The sequence below is a fragment of the Electrophorus electricus genome, chromosome 10, assembly GCF_013358815.1.
Source record: "Electrophorus electricus isolate fEleEle1 chromosome 10, fEleEle1.pri, whole genome shotgun sequence".
Taxonomy (NCBI): Eukaryota; Metazoa; Chordata; class Actinopteri; order Gymnotiformes; family Gymnotidae; genus Electrophorus; species Electrophorus electricus.
The window spans coordinates 20,200,875-20,223,180 of NC_049544.1; the positions used below are offsets into that span (position 1 = coordinate 20,200,875).

Genomic DNA, 22,306 nt, shown 5'->3' on the forward strand with positions numbered 1-22,306 from the left:
TGTGCAAATTCTGTCAGCGTTGGTAAATGCTTAGAGCAAATAAGTAAGCATAAAAAATCTAAAAATATCTGGATGTGCTGTACATTCAATTTTTAAAATGTATTTCTCATTTTAATATTATTGCTATTTGACTGCTAACTCTGTTAATCAACAGAGGTCACCGTGCACAGACATACAGATAGTCCTGATCACAAATGACCGCATGGTCCTTTGAGGACAAATCAAATTCAAATCATATAATTTTATTTATTTATTTTGGTTGACTTTTGGGTAGGTGCGGAAGTGCTGATTTATTGCTGTGAGAGCATATGGAGCCGTTTTAAAATGAATGATGAGGAGGTGCATATGTTGCGCACGAGTGGCCGAGCCGCAGCGGTTCTGCCGCATTCCCGGCGGTGCGAGGGTCCTTCTCTGATTGCAGCCTGAAGTGCGTGAGGCTCACACTGAGGGTTGGCTTGCCTCTGCTGGGCCCGAGTAACATTTGCACAAAGAATCCTCCCAGACAAGACTTTTGTCCGGCCTGCCAAATCACCGGTCTGTCGGCGCCGGTCAGGCCAGCCGCGGCCCGACTCACTCCGCACCGCTCCGGACCAGCTCTTGAAAGCACCAGTGTTTTGCTTAAGCCTGGCAGGAAAGGAATAAAAGCCTTAAAATGTCAGGCCTGCGTCCGGAGTGCTTCTTTAGCAGGTGGGGGGCAAAACACATTCAGCGATGGCTTGAAGGAGCAAAGTGGTGGATTGTGTTAGATAACACACAAGGCTGGGCTTACCGGGACACGTCTAACTCCGTCTGTTGCTGGCTCATCTGGTGTCATCAGCCTCCAACGGGACCCGACGGTAACAACAGGCAAGTGGAGGAGTGTTTTCCCTCCGTCCATCGTCCTGTGCTTTGATATTTCTTTCAAAGCTTCGTGTGCCTTGTTTCGTCTGCCGCATACCAAGGTAAACATGGCGAAAATGATCAAATTTGCTGACCGAGCGAAGAGACATTTAACCAGAACGAAATCAGTTTGCTCAGAAATCATCTGTATAATACTCAGTCCAATCAATTAATCAAATAATTGTTTATTATTATTGTTGTTGTTATTGCATATGGTTATGTTGTGAATCCCATAAATGAAAGGACCCAAAGCTGCCACTTAGAGACACTGTCAGCAGGGACATGTTTTGATGTGAGTGAACCGCGGGTCCATCCCTAGCGCCTACCGCACCCGTCCAGAGGGCCACCTCCCCGGTCCTAAATACCCGCTTTTCCAGGTCAGCCCTGCATCCTGTTTCCTTACCAGAGGCCCCCCAGAACACTCCAGTCCAGCGAGCACAAGTTTCTTGGCTGCTTTGAAGTTTCAGTTAGCTTCCCTTTAGAACGCCCTATCATGGAACTTCCAATGTGTGGAACCATCGCTTTAGTAAGGAACGGCTGATGGAGATGATGCAAGAACGATCTGCATTTGACGGAGATAAGAACATGAAATTTGTGCTTCACTGGTACACTCTAGTGTGTGGGGGGTTTTTTTACCACTTATCAAAGGCTTTGAGATTTGTGGAGATTACAAAGAGGGTTAGTGATGGTGAGAAAGATCTGCTACTTTTCACACTTAACTGTGCTCTAAGCAACAGAAGCCGATTTCCTGGAACAGAAGAAGCGCTACATTAAACTCCCTGTCAGTGATGACGTTACACATCAGAGGTTAGGAATGTATGTTGGTGCAAGACTGGCATTAGTGTTTGCAACAAGCTTATAGAATTATGTAAGTAATACTCATTCTTGTTCCCAGAAATCACTGATAATTGCTGTTAAAACGTCCCAAACATGAGGTGTGAATAAAACTGCGTGTTCTTCTTTACGCCCAGTAGCACATAAATATTCACTGTAAATCACTGTGAAAGTCAGAACCAACTGGGCTACATATCTGAAATGACTAATTATTACTTCATGTCTGTGCGTTCCCGTTTCTTCCCAGAGACTGGACTGGTAGGCGGAGCCTAGGCTGAGTTTAGGTGGTGTTTTCTGACCTTCGCCTGCGGGGCATCTCCGCACAGGCGGTCTGATAATGGCCGTTTTGCGCGGGCATCCCGGTCGGAAGTGGTTCCACAACCCAAACAATAGCGTCCCATAGTCAGCCTGATGTGAGCTCTCAATAGCCTGCCGGTTTGGGCCCGGGGGGGTGGGGGTGAGGGGGAATAAGTTTTCCTAAACCTGCTTTGAATTACAGCTTTGATAGGCAAAACAGGCAGCACTGATGCACTTGTGTTATGAAGAATATGAACAGTTGCCTTTGAACACGTTGTGAGGGAGAAAACTGTCTGTATTTGAGAAAAAAAAAACGCTTCAGATAATCTGCTTTGGATACAGGCTACTCAAGGGACGTCTGGCTATTCAAATGAATTAAGGTTTCGTAAGATCAAGAGTGACCCTTTTTTTCAGTGCAAAAAGGAACTTCTTTGATCATCAGCCAGTGAATGTGCAGTATAGTGCAAGTAACTTTGCTTATTGGCACTTTTGCAAAGCATCTGTCTTTTGGAGCGTTGTACCCTGAGTGGGTTAATCCCAGGTCTATTATCTTGGTGCCGTGACCCAGATAAATGTCCTCTGATGCCTATCCGTCCCTTTCTTGCCGCTAGCAAAGGTCAGCGGTGAAGTCGATGTGATGTAGCAGGGTAAATATGCAGACCCCCCTAGCGATTTGGCAATGACCAAGTGAATTTTGCAAAGACCAAGTGAATTTGAAACACAACCATTATACCTAGCCATACTTAAAGCTATGAGCAACAAAATTTGTAGCACAGACATTGGATAATCTGAATACAAGAAATAATAACCAATGTAGAGAACAATGTTCCATGATGACGGATAAAAGATTATTATTTGCCTGCGTTTGAGGTCATTTTGCCTGTCAAACGCTTACACTCGGAGACGACGCTGATTTAATGATTTATTGATACTTTCAGATTTTAGCTTTCAACTATAATGATCATGCTTCCCTGTCTATTTCCCCAGGCTCATGAGATGGGAAGATGTTTTGTGTAAAAAGAGCTCAGCTGACCAGCATATGCATAAAATTGCATAATGTAGACCAAAGCCCATAATGCACCCACAGCTAGCGCGGCACCCGGATATCTATGGGTTTACCTTATGTAGACAGGAAATGTTGTAGTTCTTCAAGGAGTTTTCCCCTCAAATTGTGATGAAAAGGGTGCATTCTTTTCTGGGAAGGACTTCAGGGCATTCAGACATATTTAGCTGTGTTTTGAGTACTGCTTAACAAGCATCTATTTTGAGGGAAGGAATATCTAGGATTTACTTTGTAAATGAACAATGCAAAAAACACAACCCACTTTTCTTGCTTCAAGTATGATTTTAACGCAAGATGCATAAAATATTTTTAGAATATTTTTTTCTGTACTTTTTAAGTGTTAAGTACAAAAATGTGAATATTGTATCTATTAAAATTAAACGTCAAATTTAAAAAGTACTCAAATTAAAAGGTGTCGAATTAAAAAGTGCTCTCTGACTTCTGAAACCATAAATGCATGAAATTCTCTTTAAGCAGTTTTATCTCCTGATTATTATTCTTGAAAGAAGAGATTTCAGAGTGTTAGGAGAGGACCTAGAAGCACGCTCTCCTCCTGTTTCCATAGCAGCATCAAGGATAATCCGATGGCATTCCATGTCCTGGTGCTCAGACTGTCACTGTTACCCCATCCTCCCTCCACTCATGCCCCAGTTAGGGCAGCCCCGGCCCATGGCACGCTGCAATCTCCTGGGGTGTCCCGTCTGCTGTCCGTCCTCCTGTGCAGGGCTCGGCCGCGCATGCCCACCTCTGAGCTGTGGGGGACGTCACAAGCGTGGTCTTGCGGATCCTCGCTGAGTCACTGAGCTCTCGTTTCTCACATCCGGCGTGACTTTGCAATTTCTGCTGCGTTCTACTAAGCGTTCGATGGAGAACAGGTTCGAGGTCATGCAAATGCATCTCGGCAAGTGTCTATCTTAAATGCATTAAAAGGGGATTGGTGGTGTTCTTTTATCACCCTGCTTTATTCTTTATTTGTTCTCTCTGTGCTCAGCCATGCCTAATGCAGAAGCTACTCCACACTCCTCAATGAACTCCTCGGTCCAGGTCACTCGGCGTACCCCTCGGTCCAGGTCCCCCGGCACCGCTAGCGCGGGCCACAGATCTGGGCCGTGTGTGCCACTGCGATGCCTGAGGCAGAGTAATTGGCCTTTGCTTCACTCTCCAGTGGCCAATTAGGTCAAAAATGGCTGAACCGATGATTGGGTCTCAAGAGGAGCTACATGGAAAATGAAGAGATGTGGAAAATCTAAGCACAGGCTCTTTTTTTGTGGCTTTAGCCTGTTGCTTTCGTAAGTAATAAGGAACTAATTTTTCCCAAAGCAGTTCATAACTGCCTATTATGAACACTGAATACTGATTCATTATACATCATAATTGCCTTTCAAAGAAGCCCTTGCTATGCGATTCAGTTTTATAACTCGGCGACCCAGATCATTTTATGCTTGAAGAGGCCATTTGTATTAACGACCATGCTCTTAGGTTAATGTAGCAGTACATGGCGTGGTCAGGGTACAGGCTACAAAGATACCAACAAGCGGGATAAGTGCTACATGCAACACACTCATTAAAAATCGCATCCGCTGACTTCTGTACTTTATGGAGAGGCGCATGGTATACCGCGCGCATATTGTGTTGTTATACACCAGTGAACCAAGTGAAAACAAAGGTAAAGGTACAGCTTCCACACTGTGACTCGCTGGATACTGGCCAGGAGTCCAGCATGGCCCAGCGCTGTGAAGCACGGTGCAACATACAGCCCAGGCTAACACACCCTCATCGCGCCGTCACCCGACAACACTCCCGTCATGCTGACACGCCCCGGCATATCGTCACCCCAACACACCCCTATGACGCTCATCATGCCGCTGCGTCCCCGTCATGCCATCACGTGAGCCGGGTGTGACGGAATCAAAGGCACCGCGGGCGTTCTCCGGCAGGGTCCTTCGAGCTATGAATGACGTAAGCTCAGCATATGTTTCTGTGCGTATCACAGTGCGGTGCACAACTAGTTAATTCGATGTTCAGTGCCAATTTTGGAGTTCTAAACAATTCATAAAATAAATGTGTTGCAATCTATTGTGCAGCATGGATGGGGTGCCATATATATGTGGCCCTTCTTGCATAGCTGATGAAGGACCTCTGTTCAAAACATCCTGTTTCTCTGGAAATCCTGTGTACTTTAGTGCAGTTTTTATTGTTACCCCCCCCCACCCCTCCCCCAACCCGTGCCATGTAATGTACTAAAAATCTCAGCGTAGTACCCAAGGTTGCCAGAGAAACATTTCAGACGTTTCAGCCAGCACTGTGCCTCGCTCGCACAGCTGATGAAGGACCTCTGTCTGAAACAAGCTGTTTCTCTCACAACCTTGTGCACTGCACTGATATCTCTGGCAACCTTGTGCACTACACTAAAATATTACATACCGACTTGGAATATAACCAATAGTCATATTAGTGAATTTGACTAACGGTTTTAGAAGCGTATCTGATTTACACAGTCCACACCTACAGGGCAGTGCTTGAATCAACAGTTTGAATCACGAGAAGCCTCATGTGAGTAGGTATGCTCTGGGTGCATGTTTTAGATAGAGCTAAAATTGAGAGGCATCTCCGATATTCGCTAAATATGATACCGGTGAGTTGTGAAGGAGTCTGTCCTCTGCGCAACCAAGCCACGCTCTGCTTTACATTTTACATCGAACCCAAGAGCGTCTTCTAATTGGTGGTCAGGAGATACCGCACTTTCCGGAGTAGTGTGTAATGAGACACAGATGATGTCATCAGGGTCCTGTCAGTGAGAGGGCATGTTGCTCTGCAGCTGTTAGTCAAGTCCTGGATGACTGGGTAGCTTTTATCTCTCTCTCTCTCTCGCTCCCCCTAGGGCTAACGTCAGACATACTCTGTGGTAATTGTAAGACATCGTAAAACAAAAGGTGGCACGGTGTGCGTAATATTTCCATACAAAGATGCAATACAGATTATCATTTTTGGTTTTTAAATTGTGGTCTGAGAGAATTCCTTTAGATTGGATATAATGTGTGTTATTGAGTAGCACTTATTTTAAGTAGTTGATGGCTAAAGTGTCATGAAATGCTAACCAACGATAGGGTGACCAACTGCATTCTTGCCAGAGGGTCAGAGGACTGTAATGGCTGGTTTAGTTTATCACTGGTTGTAGTTCAGCATTCCAATTCAGCATATACTGACATCTGCTGGACGAGAGTATAATTTAACAATAATGGGTTGTCTTCATTGAAATGTATCCCGCAATTTAAAAAAAAGTCCAAATGTACCTTTGAGTGGGAAATTGTTTTGCATAGATTGCTACGCTGGTGAGAGGACATTTCAGTGTGGTTTTAGGATGGGAGAAAAGGCATTTGGGTGGATGGAACTATGTGCTCTGCACAGTTCCGGGCGGAGCCCAGGTCCCTGTGGTTATATGCTATGTGTGTGTTGACATGGAAACCCAGTTTGAGAGACCTACAATTATCAAAATAAGAGCAGTGTATCCTAAATTAGGATTTGAAACCACACTCTGTTTTCTTAGAGCTGTTTTCTTTTTTTAATTTCACCCAAACAAGGGCAAGCTCTTCACTTGACATGAGTGACCTCCACATCACGAGTGACCTCCTTCTTATATTACTGCTTTGTTCTACAGCAAAGATGCTGTGTGCCTGATTATTTTTTATGTCTGAGGTGTGTTTTAATGAAGTTTGAAGTGTTTTTATGTATAGCTCACACTGGCCTGCATTTAGACAAAGTCTAGAGCATTTCTCTTATATAGTCCTTGGTGGTAAGACAGGAACCTCACCACTGCCTGGTCTTGTGAAGTGAAGTCCAAATGTCAGCTGTGCTCCAAATTGGCTCACCTTGTTTACCACACTGAGCTGAACCGGTGGACGAATTGGTGAGCAAAAAGGAAAGAAAGACAAAAAGGGAAAAACAGTTACAGCAGAGTTGGGAGACAGGAAGACTATACGAGGTGACTACAGTAACACACACACACAACAGAGAGAACAGTGGATGAGAATAGAGAATATTGATTTGAATGTGTAGTGTTCTGTGCATGCTGTAACCGCATGAACCAACGACTTTAACGCGTCAGCTGATTAAGTCTATGATAATAGAATCAACAAAACTGTGCAGTCTGGACTGTGAGCCTAACCATTAATTTACATATATTTACATAATTTACATAATTGATGCCCTGGTAAAGCAGTGGGGGGAAAAGTCATGCAATTTAGTTTTTTTTTTTCCCAAAATCTTTTTTTTTTTCAAGGCTTTTTATCAAATAGCCACCGTGTTTATGTTTAGGTGCCTGACCTTTGTGTTTTTTAGCCTCTCCTTCTCCTGTCGATCTCCTTGCGTCCTGTCTCGGCCAAGCTGGATTTATTCCTGCCATTCCGCGTCGGAGGAGGCGGACGCTTTTATTGAGGTGCTTCGTCATCGCCCCGACCCGGGCGGAGGGACGCGCCTCCTCCGCTGCCCACGTCGGCCCCTGAATGCTTTACGGCGAGTCGGAGATGAGGCGGCGACACCGCTCAAATTGAGGGTGTCAGGGATGAGGTGCGCGACCTTTTTTTGCTACGCGCGGCCTCCTAAATCACGGCCCCGCAGGGCAGCAGCTCGGATGCCACGATCGATTTACCAGTCGCTACGAGCAGAAACTGCTCGAGAGCCAGTTTTCACAGGGAGACCCGCTGTGTTGTTGGAGCTTTACGTGAACATAATGAAGTGCATGTGGTGATGTTTGCCATGAGCAGTAAAGATGAGAGAGTGTTTTTTACTGGTAGTAAGACTCACTGTTGTCCTTGCCACTTTCAACTGTTTTCTTTCATGTTCGTTTGTCCTGGACAGACAAAGGTAATCATATCTCACTAACAAAGAGACAGAGGTAATCATATCTCACTAATGCAGGAAATGATTACCTCCGAGTCTTTGCTTTGTTTCGTTTGGATGTCTACCGTCTTTCTTTCGCTTACGCTTTCTCTCTCTGATACGCTCTCTCTCTCTCTCTCCGTTTTACCTCTTCAAGGTTTTCTCTCCTCGAGGTTTGCTTCTCTGTATCTTGGCATAACCTTCTGTCCCTTTGTAGTTTATCATTGGCTGTGATGCCATGGGGTTTACGCGCCCCCCCCCCCCACCCCCACCGCATACAGGAATAAAAGGTGAGCGTGAAGGAGACTCACTGACACTCATGTGACAAGCTCTCTCCTCAAGGAGTCATATTACATACGTGCTGTACATATGCTGTTCACGTGACCGAGCACAGTCGGCCATTTACAAGGGACGAGCGTTGAGCGCTAGGAAACATTCAGTTTGCTTTTGGCAGTTTTGGATTTTTCCTGTCATGGCAAAGTTATGGACAGCCTCTCTGTGATGGCAGAAAATAAATAATCTACACTATCCCTGTTATTTTTGTTGTTGCTGTTGTTTTTATTACTAAGTTATTCAAGTCACTACATGAAGTTTCCCACAAGGGCAAAAGACAGTGACGAATTCGACTTCCCCTCGAGCGCTTATGTGCAGTGGGTGTTTTTTAAGACCTTTTAAATGTGTGTAAAGTAAGAAGGAGAAAAAAAAGACTTATTATTTTCCTTTTGCACATTTTGAGGCTCTTTGATTAGACAGCTGGCTAGCTGTGAAAGTGAGCCTGTTTGGTGTGAAAAACCAGGCATTATTCTGGGCAAATATATGCTGCGGCGCTCTTCCTTCAGTCTCAATAAGCTTTTTGGAAATGCCTCAGTGCTTTATTGTTTACTTAGAGAGGTTTATGGGCTTGCTTCTATTGCTCTTATTTCAGAAAGGGACCCAGTATGGAGCCTTGAGTAACCCCTGAAGTCAATTGCTAACTTTTGCCCTAGCTGAAAACCCGTGGACACACACAGCTGCCTTTCTGCTTCTAAACTTGGTTAGTGTTTTCAGACAGCGAGGCATTGAATGCTCATAGAGAGAACGGGGATTTCTCGTAGAGGCTGAATCATTTGTTTGTGACAGCCAAGGTCATTGCAGAGGCTCACTGGGAAAGAGCAAACCACCGTGCCTCTAGGGATTATAATGGGGGGGGGGGGCACGTCACTCATGATCACCTGATTACAGAGGAGGGTTACTTTAGGCACTATAGAATGCAATAGTTGATGGACACTTTTTCCACGTGTGACAGCTGTGCGCCCTCTTCATTGACACGTTATTGTAACTCCTTTTGAAGGATCGTAGCGTTGGTACCGCCCTCTTCTTGATATACAGCTGCCATTGACACTAATTTAAAACTGACAAACCTCTGTGCCTATTTAGGCTGGGGGGCTTCATTGCACGGTGACCAAGGAACACAGAAGGGAGGATTTTTGTCGTCGCAGACCAACTTGGCAGTGTTTGAGCAGTCGGATCTCGTCAAGCTTTGTGGATAGCATGTTTTCATGTAAGATCTGACCCGGTCATTTGGACCAGTAATGGCGAGTCTGACCATGCTCTTTCGCTTTCTGTATGTGGGGTTCATGCGAGGCAGACAGCATCGCCTTACAGGGCAGTGCCCAGCTCAGGAGCAAGGTAGGTAAAATGGAGCTGAGGCTCTTGCAAGGAATCATCTTTATCCAGTCTGTTCTATGTCAACATGTGCTGCTGTCAAAAAAACAGGTCTGATGAGACTCAATCCCATCTATTACGTAATCCTAATTAGAAAAATATGAGGGTGTCTTAAAGAATAAGGGATCACTGCAACTTGTTTAGAAGTAGTTCGCAGTCTCTTTTGGAGCTGCGTTTATGAATAAGATAATGATGTTAGTGTTTGGAAACCTCCCACGAGTCTGCTTTCACAGCGCTTTAAATGGGCGGTGTTGTGAATGCTGGCAACATCGCAAAATTTTAAACTCATTAAGGTTTAGCGAAGTTTGCCCACCGTCTTCCTTAGTTTGTAAGAAAAATAAAAGATGGATTTCCCCCTGAACTTTGAACTAAAGCTTGAAATCTTTTAACCCAATTTACTCCAATTCTGTGTGCCTAAAGCCTCAAAAACGAGCTGTGTAATAATGGATATTAGGGAAGTACCTCATTAAGGTTGCTGCTGTCTCAATTGTTGCACGGCAAGCGTAAAAGCATTGTGCGTTCGGAAGAGGATTAGACATTGTCACTCAGCCCCTTTTTTAATATGTTTGGTAAGCAAATGAACGATGGTACAGGAATTAGCGGGCCGGTACAAATGATCGGCAACAAATGCTACTTAAACATAAATCTGTCCTCACTGAGCTTTCTTTATCCTCGGGGGGGGCACAGGCCATTAGTGTCGGTGCTCTAACACACACTCGTGCAGTCACGCCGGTAAATCTTGCCTGCAGTAATTGGAACATTAAGTTACACACTATGGGAGGTGAATGAGGGCAGCACCGCCTTCCCGAGCAGTCCCGGCCACTGGAGCGGTGTCGTCCCTTCCTGAAAGTGGCAGATTGACCTGCTCCTCCAAAGCCTGACTTCATCATCCCACTGGGCTCCGGTAGCAGACGGACGCTACAGCGAGGAGTGTCCCGGAGGGACCGGCAGCATGGGCTCGCTCGCGGATGGTCACAGTTGGCGATTCGCTCAGGCCGGGACGAGGCTCATCCGGCTCGCAGGTACCCCTACCACCTGCTAGCCACGTGACCTTTGAACTGATGTCTGATTCGGGAGTCTGACATCGGTGAACACAGGAGAAAAGGAAGTGGTTTGGTGAGACTGGCATTGTGGTGCACCCCCTGTGTTGTGATAGCGCTGAGAAGACAGAGGCTGTAGACATATTCAGGTGTAGCACTGGGCGCGTGTTGGTTGCTGTTTTGTAAGGGCTGGTGTTGTGGGCTAATTTCTAGACTGCACCATGTGCTATAGCAGAATCTCTGGGTTGCAGGTGGCAGTTTGGGTTGCTTGCCATCAGGATGGATCGTAGTACCCATCAGCATAGCCAGCTTAATAAATGGTTCTTTTATTTCCTTGACTCGTGTGATTGACTGAGCTGACAGAGTGATACGGATCCCGCGCAGGTACGTGTGGGGGGTTTTTATGATGCCAAGCTGGATCCAGGCCTTGCTCTGCATGCAGATGGGATGTCCCGTTCCCGAGACACTCTCTGGTGGGATACCACCAGAGCCTGTCTGGCTCAGGGTCTGTCTGGCTCAGGGTCTGGGAAGCTGAGCCCATTCTTTATCAGGATGACACCGCGGAATGAAATCGTGTCAGGAATTTTCGCTTCTGCTGCATTCACTTAATTTCTAGGGGACACGTGAGAATGTAACCCCATCTACGCCAGCCGAACCAAGCCTCCAGGGGGGAGGGGACGTCCAGACCCTGTGGAGGCCCCAGGCATGCTGTAAAACAAGAAGCAATCAGAGCTCAGGAACAAGGCCCGTAAAAGCGCGGGACAGGAGCAGGACGGGTGAGGCTGCCAGCAGAGGGGTTGGGGTAATGGGGGTGCACGGTGGAAACAGGGGGCTGGGGAACCGTAAATCACTCGAGGTACAGGCGGCATTCAGGGGCACTGATGTGTGAGAGAATTGAGCTGCATGTATGCACACACACACACACACACACACACACACACACACAGAGCCTTCCTTTCTGGCAACTTTGGCCAGGGGAAAAACAACTACACCGAATGCTAATTCAGGAGAAATAAAAAGTTGTTGCAATGATGTTTTATTAGCCTTCAGGGGACGTATTGGGATTGAATCTTGAAACGTACCGGTGGAAGGATCATTCCTTCTGTCTTCTATCTGAATTTTTATTCTGTTCATACTGGTGTAACTGACATACAGCAGATTAAGTGTAGGCTTAAGATTCAAATATAATACTACAGCACAAAAGCACATTTCTCTTTATATACGTGACTCTCTCTCTCTCTCTCTCTCTCTCTCTGCTTCTGAAATATGAGCCTAATGTTTCCATGTACTTACTGTGTTAGGGATTCCATACTCTACCAAGGACAGCCCATTGTCATGTTTAACGTATCACGGTAGGCCTGGTAAATATGACACAGATATGCTTATCATTTGCAATAAGCAGAATTATATTATTAATTATTACTCCACTCTTCGGCTTCTGTTGCTTTGTTTTAGCTTAACGAGTCGGTGATGTCTCAGGCAGACTGCTGTGTCGTGTGTGCTATTTCCCTACTCGTTACCTGTTAACATGAAAGTAGCCACTGAAAGTAGCCCACGGACATTTGTTCCTCTCGTTCCGTAAGAAGCTCACAGTAGATTGATTTGGACTTGCGCAACGTGACAGGTGCTCGGCTGGGGGCTCTTGGACCTGGCCAAATCCTGCCCCCATGCTGAACCACCCTCGCCTCGCCCTTATCCATACTCACCAACACACTGAGAAAGTGGCACGGCGTTACCTCTGATGCTGCACTATATTTATACCAGTGCTAAAAAAGGAAGCATATCCTTGTGCTGGCCAACACACACACACACACATACAAAAACGTGCACGTAGACATACGGCCAGAGTTTCCATCTTAACATGATTCGTGTGGGGGCCATGCAGGGGAAAAGCATGAAGCCAGACATCCATGTTTCCTGCCTGTCATGCCAAGCTATACAGAGCTGTAGAAAGACCTTCCTCGGTGTTGTTGGCATCACCTCCACTAGATGTTAGATGTTAATCCTTTTTGTTTTGACTGATTTTTAGTAGCCAGGGTCCAGGCTTAAAATGGACCATTAAACCTAAAGCGTACCTGAATTTTATAAAAAAGAACTTGTGGTTGTTGGTGGTCAGGGGGCAAAGAGTATATAATGATTTATTTTGATTTTGAAAAAAGAAAGAACATTGTCAAAAAATGTAATCCAAAAAGTTCAAATGAACCTGCCTGTTTTTAGACTAAATTATATAATAATTATATATAATATATTATATATAATAAATATATAATAGTATATTCAATTATAACAATGTTTTAAAATAAATGTTTTAGATGTTGCAGCGTTACAGTGTTTTGGTCGGTTGTCAGTTGATCCAGTCTGCCGAACTGTAGTTCTCTTCAAGTAGGAGAAGAACGCTCCAGGCGTCTACTACGGCGCTAGCCCCGACGCGTTCCCAGCCCATCTGTAACTGAGCAGGCTGCCGGTTATGTGATCAGGTCTGTGTGCATTCTTGCGCTGCTGCCTTTAATCGTTAGCCTTTCCATTATTAGCGGTGCGGTCCTAGCTGAATATAACTTATCTATTACTTAACATATCTTATTATGAGTTTGATCTTTTGCAGTGAAATGGAGAATCTGTCCACGAGGGTATTGTCTGGTCTTGCCTGGATCGCAACATCTTGCAGGCTTTGTGTCGAAGGTGTTGGTCGCACTGAGACTACCGCGCGGGGCCGTACTGGCTGAGACGCGAAACTACTACCCCGCAGACAATTTTCACGTTGGCACTTGATCTGATTTTCAGGCCCTTGGGAGCGGATTCCACTCTCTTCGCAGTTCAGACTCTTCACTTCATACAATGACCCTCGTTACTCAGAATTCTTATCATTTAAATCCACATTATCTGACAGAAAGAGCTTGTTATCATTACCCACAGCCTCTAGAAGTGTGTTTAATAGTGGCAAAAGGGCAGCTTACCTAAGATTCTTTTTATTTACAAATCGGACTTGTATCTGTGCATTAACTAAGTTGAGTATTTAGCATTCAGTACTGACAACAGTTAGCATGACACCATGGCTTGAGATGTGCTGTTTTCTCAGCCCCCATAATGAACTGCATCTAGTATAAATTGATGCATTGGTTGTTGGTTGTGGTCGTAATACTTCGAAAGTTCTTCAGCAACGGTATTACATCAAGTGCTGTCATTCCATCATTTTATATAGCATTACACCATAATTGTGTGTGTGTGTGTGTGTGTGTGTGTGTGTGTGTGTGTGTAGCTTAGCTGTATTTCAAGGCTGTCTGACAGTTAAACCAAGGGCACATTACAGAATGCTATTGTCATTTTTTTGGTTTGGCTGTATCTCATATGGATCATGATTAAGACCCACAAGCTGTCAGGAGGTCTTGGGCTTTAAGAACGTAATGCTTGTGTTTTCTAGTTCTCTGGTGTCCTCTGGGCTCTAACTGCTAGGCTATGTTCGGTGCCTCATGATACTGCAGATCATGCCGTATATTTATGGATTCATGGTGCCCGGGCTGATCCTGCATGCCGTTTATGACCTTCGAGATGAGCCTTATCGTTTAACGTTACGCGGCGGTTTGAGATTTATGTAGTGCGCAGTCACGCACACTGGATTTAATTACCACAGGGGGTTTATTGCTCGCCTTCCATTACTGATCAAGGATCGGCCTCGTTGCATCATCATTGTGTGTGTGTATGTGGCGCTGATTCAAGAACAATCCGCATGTCGGATCCCGTTCAGCATCCCATCACGGCCTCTAATAGGCCGTTCGTGTTTGATAACAGGCAGCTGATGCCTGTTTGTTGACTTCTTCGCCGGTTTGTGTAGTGGACAGACCCATGAAGAGGAATGGAAAGACTTCCCAATGTATTGATCAATAAAGGCAACGGCTGAGGCGTTTCACAAAGGCACGTTCTTTTTGCACTGTTCCCACATTGTTGTGTTGTGTACCTTGCTGAGCAGCCTGTCCTCGGCGCTGTCAGTTGTCCTCGCGTTGCACGTTGCATAATGGAGCTCCATGAGAAGCGAGGCTATTCCGTACAGACAGCCCGGACTGAAGGGCCAAATTTAGATGACGTCAAAACAAGAATGAAGGTGGTGTGAGTGCTGAGATGAGATCATTAGTCTTCTTTTCTCTTACTCACTCACTCACACACACACACACACACACACACACACACATCCAGGCAGCCTTTTGACTAAGCTCTCTGCAGAAACCGATAGTTTCCTCCCTGGCCAGTGGGGCCCGATGACATAATGCATTATAATGGGCAGGGATGTCTGGCTACTGCCGTCTCTCTATCGCTGAGCTAATGGAATCAATAGTGCACAGGTCTGCGCGCACTGGAAATGTCCTCTGCCCATCCCGGGGCCTCTTTACCATCAATAATACACGACCAGGAGAGGCTTGCTTATGTCTTCCCATCTCTCTTGCCCTCCATTTTGAGCGTCTCTTTGCGCGAAAGCAGTGGAAGGTGTTTGAAGGTCATTTCACCATTGACCTCGCAGCTGTTTGATAGGCAGGAGTAGTTCTAAGCCCTTTCTCTTTTTGACATGAAGGAACTGAGTGTGTAGTTATTATTGGGCAGTTATTGGTGAATAATACTAATGATTCCAAAGATACTTCTGGTGATCACTGTGATGACAATATCAGTATCGCCATATGAAGGTGGTTATAGTCAGAAGTCTTAATTTTGTTAAGTTGTTATTGTTCCTAAACATTTGTGACTGCGTTAGAGAGGCATTGCTACGTATGAGCACAAAGTCATATATGCACCTTAGAGATTTGTGATTATTAGGCCAGACCTGTCAAAAATACATCCTCTCCTAAACCAACCACCCCCCCCCCCCCCGCCCCCAAAAAAACAAAAAAACAAACCCAAAAAACTGGCAGATGAATATTTTTCAGACCATCTATGCTGGATGTTTTATATTAATATTCTTTTCAGTATGCACACCTAACAGTTTAAGGTGTGAGGTATTCATCTATCTATAGAATATGAGGGGGTGGGGCTTTGGTAGGCTACTTCTATTGGCCCGGGGGCAGCACCTAAAGCAAGAGCGAGGGAGTTTTCTGCTTGTCTTCTGAGATTAGCCTCATTGTGACATGTGCATAAATTATCTGCACACTCCAGTGTACAGTTGACGGCTTCCTGTACATTTAAAAAAAAAAAAAAAAAAAAAAAAAAAAGAACCTGGTTCGCTCCCTCTGTCTCTTCCTCAGGTGTTAAGATCATGCCATCTGGTGAGTGGGTGAGACAGCTGGGATCAGGACAGGGGAGGGGGTGGAGAGTCGAGGCCTATCTTCCTGGGGTGTGCGGAGCCAGGGATCATGTACTTCATCCCCGACATGTCACTAATAGAATTGAATTAAGTTTTAATGCAGAGGTTTTAAGCGTGTTACACCACTGGGGAAGCTACGTGTGTTTGTGTCTCTCTGTGTGTGTGTGTGTGTGTCTCTGTGTGTGTGTCTCTGTGTGTGTGTGAGAGAGAGAGTGAGAGCATATACTTTGTATTCTTCAACAATGTCTATTAGTGGAAATTCCAGACTAACAGCTTTGTCCAATCATCTGTCTCTTTATAGGGTTCAACAGAAATGAGGAACTCAGGGCTATCGAGGTGTTGCCAATTCTCAAAGAGAAAGTGGCCTTTGTATCAGGTGAGTTAACACCCCTCAGGACTGCATCATACTGTTTGTGCTGGGTCCCATCTCATCTTGGCTGTATGTCTCTTCCTTTGAGTCCTGAGCCATTACCCGTATAATATATCATGAAGCAAAGCCGGGCGTGGTGTAAAAGTCAGTGGGAGGGGCTTATTTAGAGTTAACGATGTCGTGCCCGGGTGGTCAAAAGTCTTGCCAGTCTTGCACATGACACTGGGTAGTGATCTGCTGGGCCCGAGGGGTTTGAACCGCTCAAACTCTCGCTGCACCGCGCTGTCATGTTGCGCTTCCATTACGGAGCGGCAAGCGGCAGAGCCGTCAGACGGCCTGCCATACACGAGCGCTGACTGATCTTCAGAGCTCGCCGTAACGTGACGACGGACTCAACGTTCAGAGCCACTTTCTGGAAGGGCTGACTGACTCTGCATTGCTGACCAGTTTGGGAAAAAAAGGCCTTCAAAGCAAAATTAGTTACATATATGCAAACAAATGGCCATTCCAAATAGATCACAGGGCGTTTTCTTTTTTGCAATATGAATAAACTGAGCGCAGTTTTTTTTCCCTTTCAGCCAGTAACGCTCAGCCTGAAGACGTCAGTAGTAACCGCAGTGACTGTGTATCCGCCTGCTGACCCGTGTAGCACAAGTGTTCTTTTGATCTACGGCACACTTCGTTAGGCGATAACGTGCTTCACTTTGGCCTCATTTCTTGACGTTCGTGAAGGTTAATAGGTTTTGGTTAAAAAGTGTGACTATTTTGATTCATAGAATCTTCCATCATCCTAATAATTATCCTAATAAGTATTAATTATATTTCGGTATGTTTACTGCAGTAGGTATATTAGTAGGTATTTTACTCTCATGTTTAGTTGAAAAGGCCTTTTTTTCTGGACATGTAAGGGAACGTAATCCTCCAGTAATACCAGTAATAAATCCATTATGCCAGTCTTGTGCTGTCGGCATTATTCGTTCTTTTTCTGCCTGTTTTCCTCTACACCCTTGATCTACAGAAATATGTGGTTCATATCGTATAACATTAGATTATATCGCACCCTCTGTGTAGGCGGCAGAGATAGGAGGGGTGGCCCAGTTCTCACCTTCCCGGCCAGGAGCAACCATGACAGGATAAGACAGGAGGATCTCAGACGCCTCATTGCCTACCTAGCTGGCATCCCCAGGTAAGGTACGCGCGCGCGTGCGTGCGTGTGTGTGTTTGCGTGCGTGTGTGTGTTTGCGTGCGTGTGTCTGTGTGCGTGCGTGTGTGTGTGCGCACGTGTGTGTGCGCGTGTGTGTGCGCGTGTGTGTGCGTGTGTGTGTGTGTGTGTGTGTGTGTAATTCTTTTTGTGCCAAAACTCAAAATCCGGATGAAATAGTATAAGATTGTGTGTGTTTGGAGATGTGTATGTGGATCAGAGTTAGGTTGTTACAAAGCTGTTAGATTTGTTGTTCTGTGATAGTGCAGGAGTTTGCAGGTTTCTCATCCATCACAATCACAAGTGCTGACGCCCAGGCATTCATACTGGGGAATAGTAAAAACACCTTTCCTTTATTGTAAGGGCACACACACACAAACACAGACACGCATCTTATATCAGACGAAGATTGGAAGGAGCAATCGGAAGCTTCGGTTCCATTTTGCCTACAAAATGTATGACTTTGTACAGAGCAGCCTGAGTAGTCCTTCTGTTGGCCCATGTCTCAGCCTGGGGGGACAGGGGTCCTGTTTACAGAACCATTGGCGAGGGTCAAGGACAGACTCTTGGGGCAGAGACAGACTCACAGACCCCTTGGTCTGGGACAGACCTGATTCAGGTGTCTGCTGGTCAGAGTCTGAGTTTGATGTTCTTCGAATATCTTGAAAGAGATGTGCAGGCAGTAAGAATTAGTTTATTCTCTGTCCTGTTCATAAGGGGTGTGTTGAGTAAAGTTAATTCAAAATATATAAAAAGCTTAGTATATACTCATATTGTAGGCTCTCTCTCTCTCTCACACACACACACACACACACACACACACACGTACACACTTTAGTAAATATATGTGATGACAAACATACACATACAATTAAATCAATATTGCATATACATGGGATTGGTTTTGGGATACAGAGTATCTCCAACACATTCATTAACACACATGCAACATATCATTTCTTCTCATTTTCTCTTTAAAAGATGGAATGTAGGTTTTTAATGAGTGTAAGAAGTCTTGTGTGACGTGTATATGTTTAGTGCATGAGAAGACAGTGCTGCTCTGTTTCTGTCTCCCGAGCTGCACCGACTGCATGTCTGTTCTCCGCTGGGCTTCCATTGTTTCTTATGACACCGTTTTCCTGTCTCTGGCTTGTGGACACTAAGTCATTTTTAAGTCATATTTTTCTCTAGGATGTTTAATTATAACCAGATAATCCGCTATTCTGTGTTCAGTAGTTTATAAGATCCTAACTTATTAATTGAAGAAATTGCAGTGATCCCATTTTTAATGTATTCTTTTCGGTAGATTTGGTCTGTCATTTTCAGCTGCGTGCGTTTGGGGGTGTAGGGAGCGGTACTTTGAATGTCATGTTTTTATTTGATAGGTCTGAGGGGGTGTATTTGTGAGTGTTATTCAAATGTGCTGTGCGGTGACGGGAGGCTTTCTTGCTGTCACTCACTGCCTCTCTGCTTCTGTTCTCTCTCGCTGTATACCTGTGGACGTTAAAACTTTCTCATGTCCAGTACAGAATTAAAGAATGCACAATCGAGTCAGATGGGAGCTTTTTTTTAGTTTTTCCTTTGGGTTCTTTGTTTGCGCTAGTTTACCGTCGCTTTCAAAGATGTCGAGTTGGTTTGACGTTAAACTGGTTTGCGCTTGCAACCGATACTTTCACATTTTTGGATCGTTCATTTTTTTTTTTCCCCCGACGCTTTCGGTGCCCGGCGCCGTTTGTGCCGGGCTGTGTTTGAGCGCAGCGAGGAGGTGAGGAGGCATGGCTTCACGGTCATCGTGGACATGCGCGGCTCCAAGTGGGACTCCATCAAGCCCCTGCTGAAGATCCTGCAGGAGTGCTTCCCCTGCTGCATCCACGTGGCCCTCATCATCAAGCCCGACAACTTCTGGCAGAAGCAGAGGACCAACTTCGGAAGCTCCAAGTTCGAGTTTGAGGTGAGACGTGCCGAGATCGCGCCATGCTGCTCACGAGGCGATGCGTTTGGTAAAGTGCGCGGGGGGGGTTCATTTGTTCTTTTATGCTCCCCGGGAAGGATAGTAGCGCTTCGTAGTATCCAAGACAGGTAGAGAGCGGAGCTAAAATCAGAATGGAGTCTGTTGAAAAGCAAAGGACGAATGCGCTCGAGCATGAAGTGCGAACGGCTGTCTGTGCAAACCCCCCCCAAAAAACTGGAGCTGTTAAAATTAGTGTTTGACCTATTTAAGTGATGGCATTGGATGGATAGACCCACACCATGGCAGGCACTCAAGCTAAGGGGCTTCAGGCCTCCTGTGTTCTTTGAGGCTTCCCCGATGAAAGCTCATATCATAGCCCCAAATCACCATTACCCCGTAACTGTTTTGTCATGTGGTCGATAAAGCATTTACTGCCCTTTCACAGGTACAGGAGGTGATAAAATAATACCCAGTAATCTTGATCTTCTCAGCTGAACAGGTGGTGAAAACTGCTCTGCTGGCACATGTAAGGGAACTGAAAATCTTTTTCTTTGGCGGGCCACTCCCAGAGTTATGGCACGTGTGCCTTCTGTTTTCTCCGCTAATACAAAATCACCAGAATGTGTTCTGGCTTCTCTTTAGTAAAGCATCGGATGGGAAAAGGAGTTTTTTTCCTGAAGAAAGCTGGTGTTTAATCATACTATTGTAATGTAAAAAAAAAAAAAAAACAAAACAAAAGAAAGGTGATTCCTGCACATTGGCAACAGATGTGCTGGGACATGGAAAATTCCGTAATATCACCCACTGAAGGCATTTATGCACTGAACTGTTGTGCTTTTAATATTGAGGTAGGCATGTAGTAAAAGTGTACTTAAGTTATTGCTTTGTAATGTTCTTCTGGGAATCGTTTTCAGATTTTTAGTAGGAAATGCACACTAAGAATAGCTAAACGGATATCAGTATTTTTGCCATTGGATAAAGTGAAAGATAAGTTTACATGGGTGGGGAGTGTGGGCCTACCTGTGGGCTCTTGGATGGTAGGATGTTCATTCCACTTTGCCCTCCCTGTAGACCATCATGGTGTCCCTGGAGGGCCTGTCGAAGGTGGTGGACCCTTCGCAGCTGACGGCCGACTTCGACGGCAGCCTGGACTATGACCATGACGAGTGGATCGAGGTGCGGTTGGCCTTCGAGGAGTTTGCAGGTGGAGCGGCACGAGCTCTTGCCCGCCTGGAGGAGCTCCAGGGTCTGGTGGCGCCACGCGAGCTGCCCGGCGACCTGGAATCGGCTCGCCGCGCCATGGAGGAGCACGCCTCGCTGAAGAAGCGCGTCGCCAAGGCTCCGGCCGAGGAGCTAGACGCCGAGGGCCGTCGCCTGCTGCAGCGCGTGGAGAGGGGGCGGGGCGGCGACGCCCACGGCCTCTCCCCCAGGGTGTCGGTGCTGCTCGACAAGCTGCATGCCGCCCGCCAGCACCTGCACCAGGCCTGGCACGCGCGCAAGCTCCGCCTTGACCAGTGCTTCCAGCTCCGCCTCTTCGAGCAGGATGCAGAGAAGGTGGGGCCCGCAAAACGGAACGGAGTTCGGGGGTGGCTGAGTTTGTGTGATGAAACACACTAGTATGGTCCTGATTGAATGACTTGGTGCCAGTAATAATAAAAGGTAGCGTGCTAATATTAAAGGTAGAATTTCTACTGAATGATGATACCGAATGTTATGGATTTTGAGCTAATAGTGAATGGAACAGTGCAGCCTTAGAAATGGCACGCTGTCATGATCAAAGTGAGTCTAAACACACCATGGTGTGATGCCCACATCGTGGGATAACACTCAGAGTTTGACAACATGCTAGGTGTGCTAAACGCACGCTAGCTTTCTGGGTTTGTAACATGTGATCTAAATCCCCAAACCTTTTCTACTGTTACAGATCCAGGCCCAGATTAATAGAGATCAAACACAGATGCCCATATATGGAGACCGGAATACACTACGCTATGTTACATTTTATGACGAATCATGTGTCAATACATTGCGTTCCTTTCAACTGTGATAACTTAGCTTTATTGCATCAAAAGATGAAAACCTTTCTTACAGGGGTTGATCATATCATTTATATGCAAGTGATGTTTATTTTTCCCCCCACAGATCAAGGATTACTTCTTAGATAGTTTTAGAATTGCATTATTAGTAATTTCTGTGATTTTTATGCGGCCTCGAGCCTTAAAAAGGCAAGGTATATTGATGTTTACTTCTGGATCGGTGACCTTTTCGGATAGACTTGTAGGAACCTCTGTTTGTTCATAAGCAGCCCCGCCCCCCTGCAAAGCAACGCAAGTGACACAGGTCCGCCTCCAAGGGGAGCCAGGGGTGGAGTCTGTGCCTTTCTGTAGAAGTACCATAGAAGGAAAGGACGGTGCCGTGTGACACAGCACAACACATGAGCATAACATGCTTCTGAAGCGTTATGTACCCTGGTGACCTCTTGGGTCTAAAGCCTCATTATTTAGCTGCAATGTCCAAAGACGGATTCAGTAATGCCCAGAGATGGATTCCTGGTCATTTCATGGTTCCTAAGAAATCCTTTTGTTCCAGATAAGCGTATTTGTGAAGTTGTGAATAACTTTGTTCCTCCTGTATTACTTTCTACTACCAAGGAAGGGAAGGAAAGTATGGTAGCCTAGCAACCAAGATTTGTTTGAAATAGTATGCGAGAGGCAAACCACCAAACTAAGGATGGATATATGCTGTTTGTCCTGACCGATTCCATGTTGGGTTGTATCCGGAATTGGCCAGGTGTCTGATCCGACA

The 22,306-nt window shown here is 45.6% G+C and overlaps 1 protein-coding gene across 6 annotated transcripts in view; it reads left to right on the forward strand.

The window, feature by feature from the left end:
• Nucleotides 1–22,306, forward strand: part of triob (trio Rho guanine nucleotide exchange factor b) — an 83,429-nt gene that overhangs the window by 9,027 nt on the left and 52,096 nt on the right. For 3 of the 6 annotated variants that reach the window (XM_035530611.1, XM_035530616.1, XM_035530615.1), the window contains exons 3-6: nt 16,281–16,355; nt 17,421–17,535; nt 19,309–19,501; nt 20,573–21,055. In XM_035530611.1, the coding sequence (XP_035386504.1) occupies nt 16,281–16,355; nt 17,421–17,535; nt 19,309–19,501; nt 20,573–21,055 (866 nt within the window). Of the gene's footprint in view, nt 1–9,381; nt 9,620–10,389; nt 10,678–16,280; nt 16,356–17,420; nt 17,536–19,308; nt 19,502–20,572; nt 21,056–22,306 lie in introns of those variants that run through there. The other 3 variants (XM_035530613.1, XM_035530612.1, XM_035530614.1) reach the window with 3 other exon arrangements.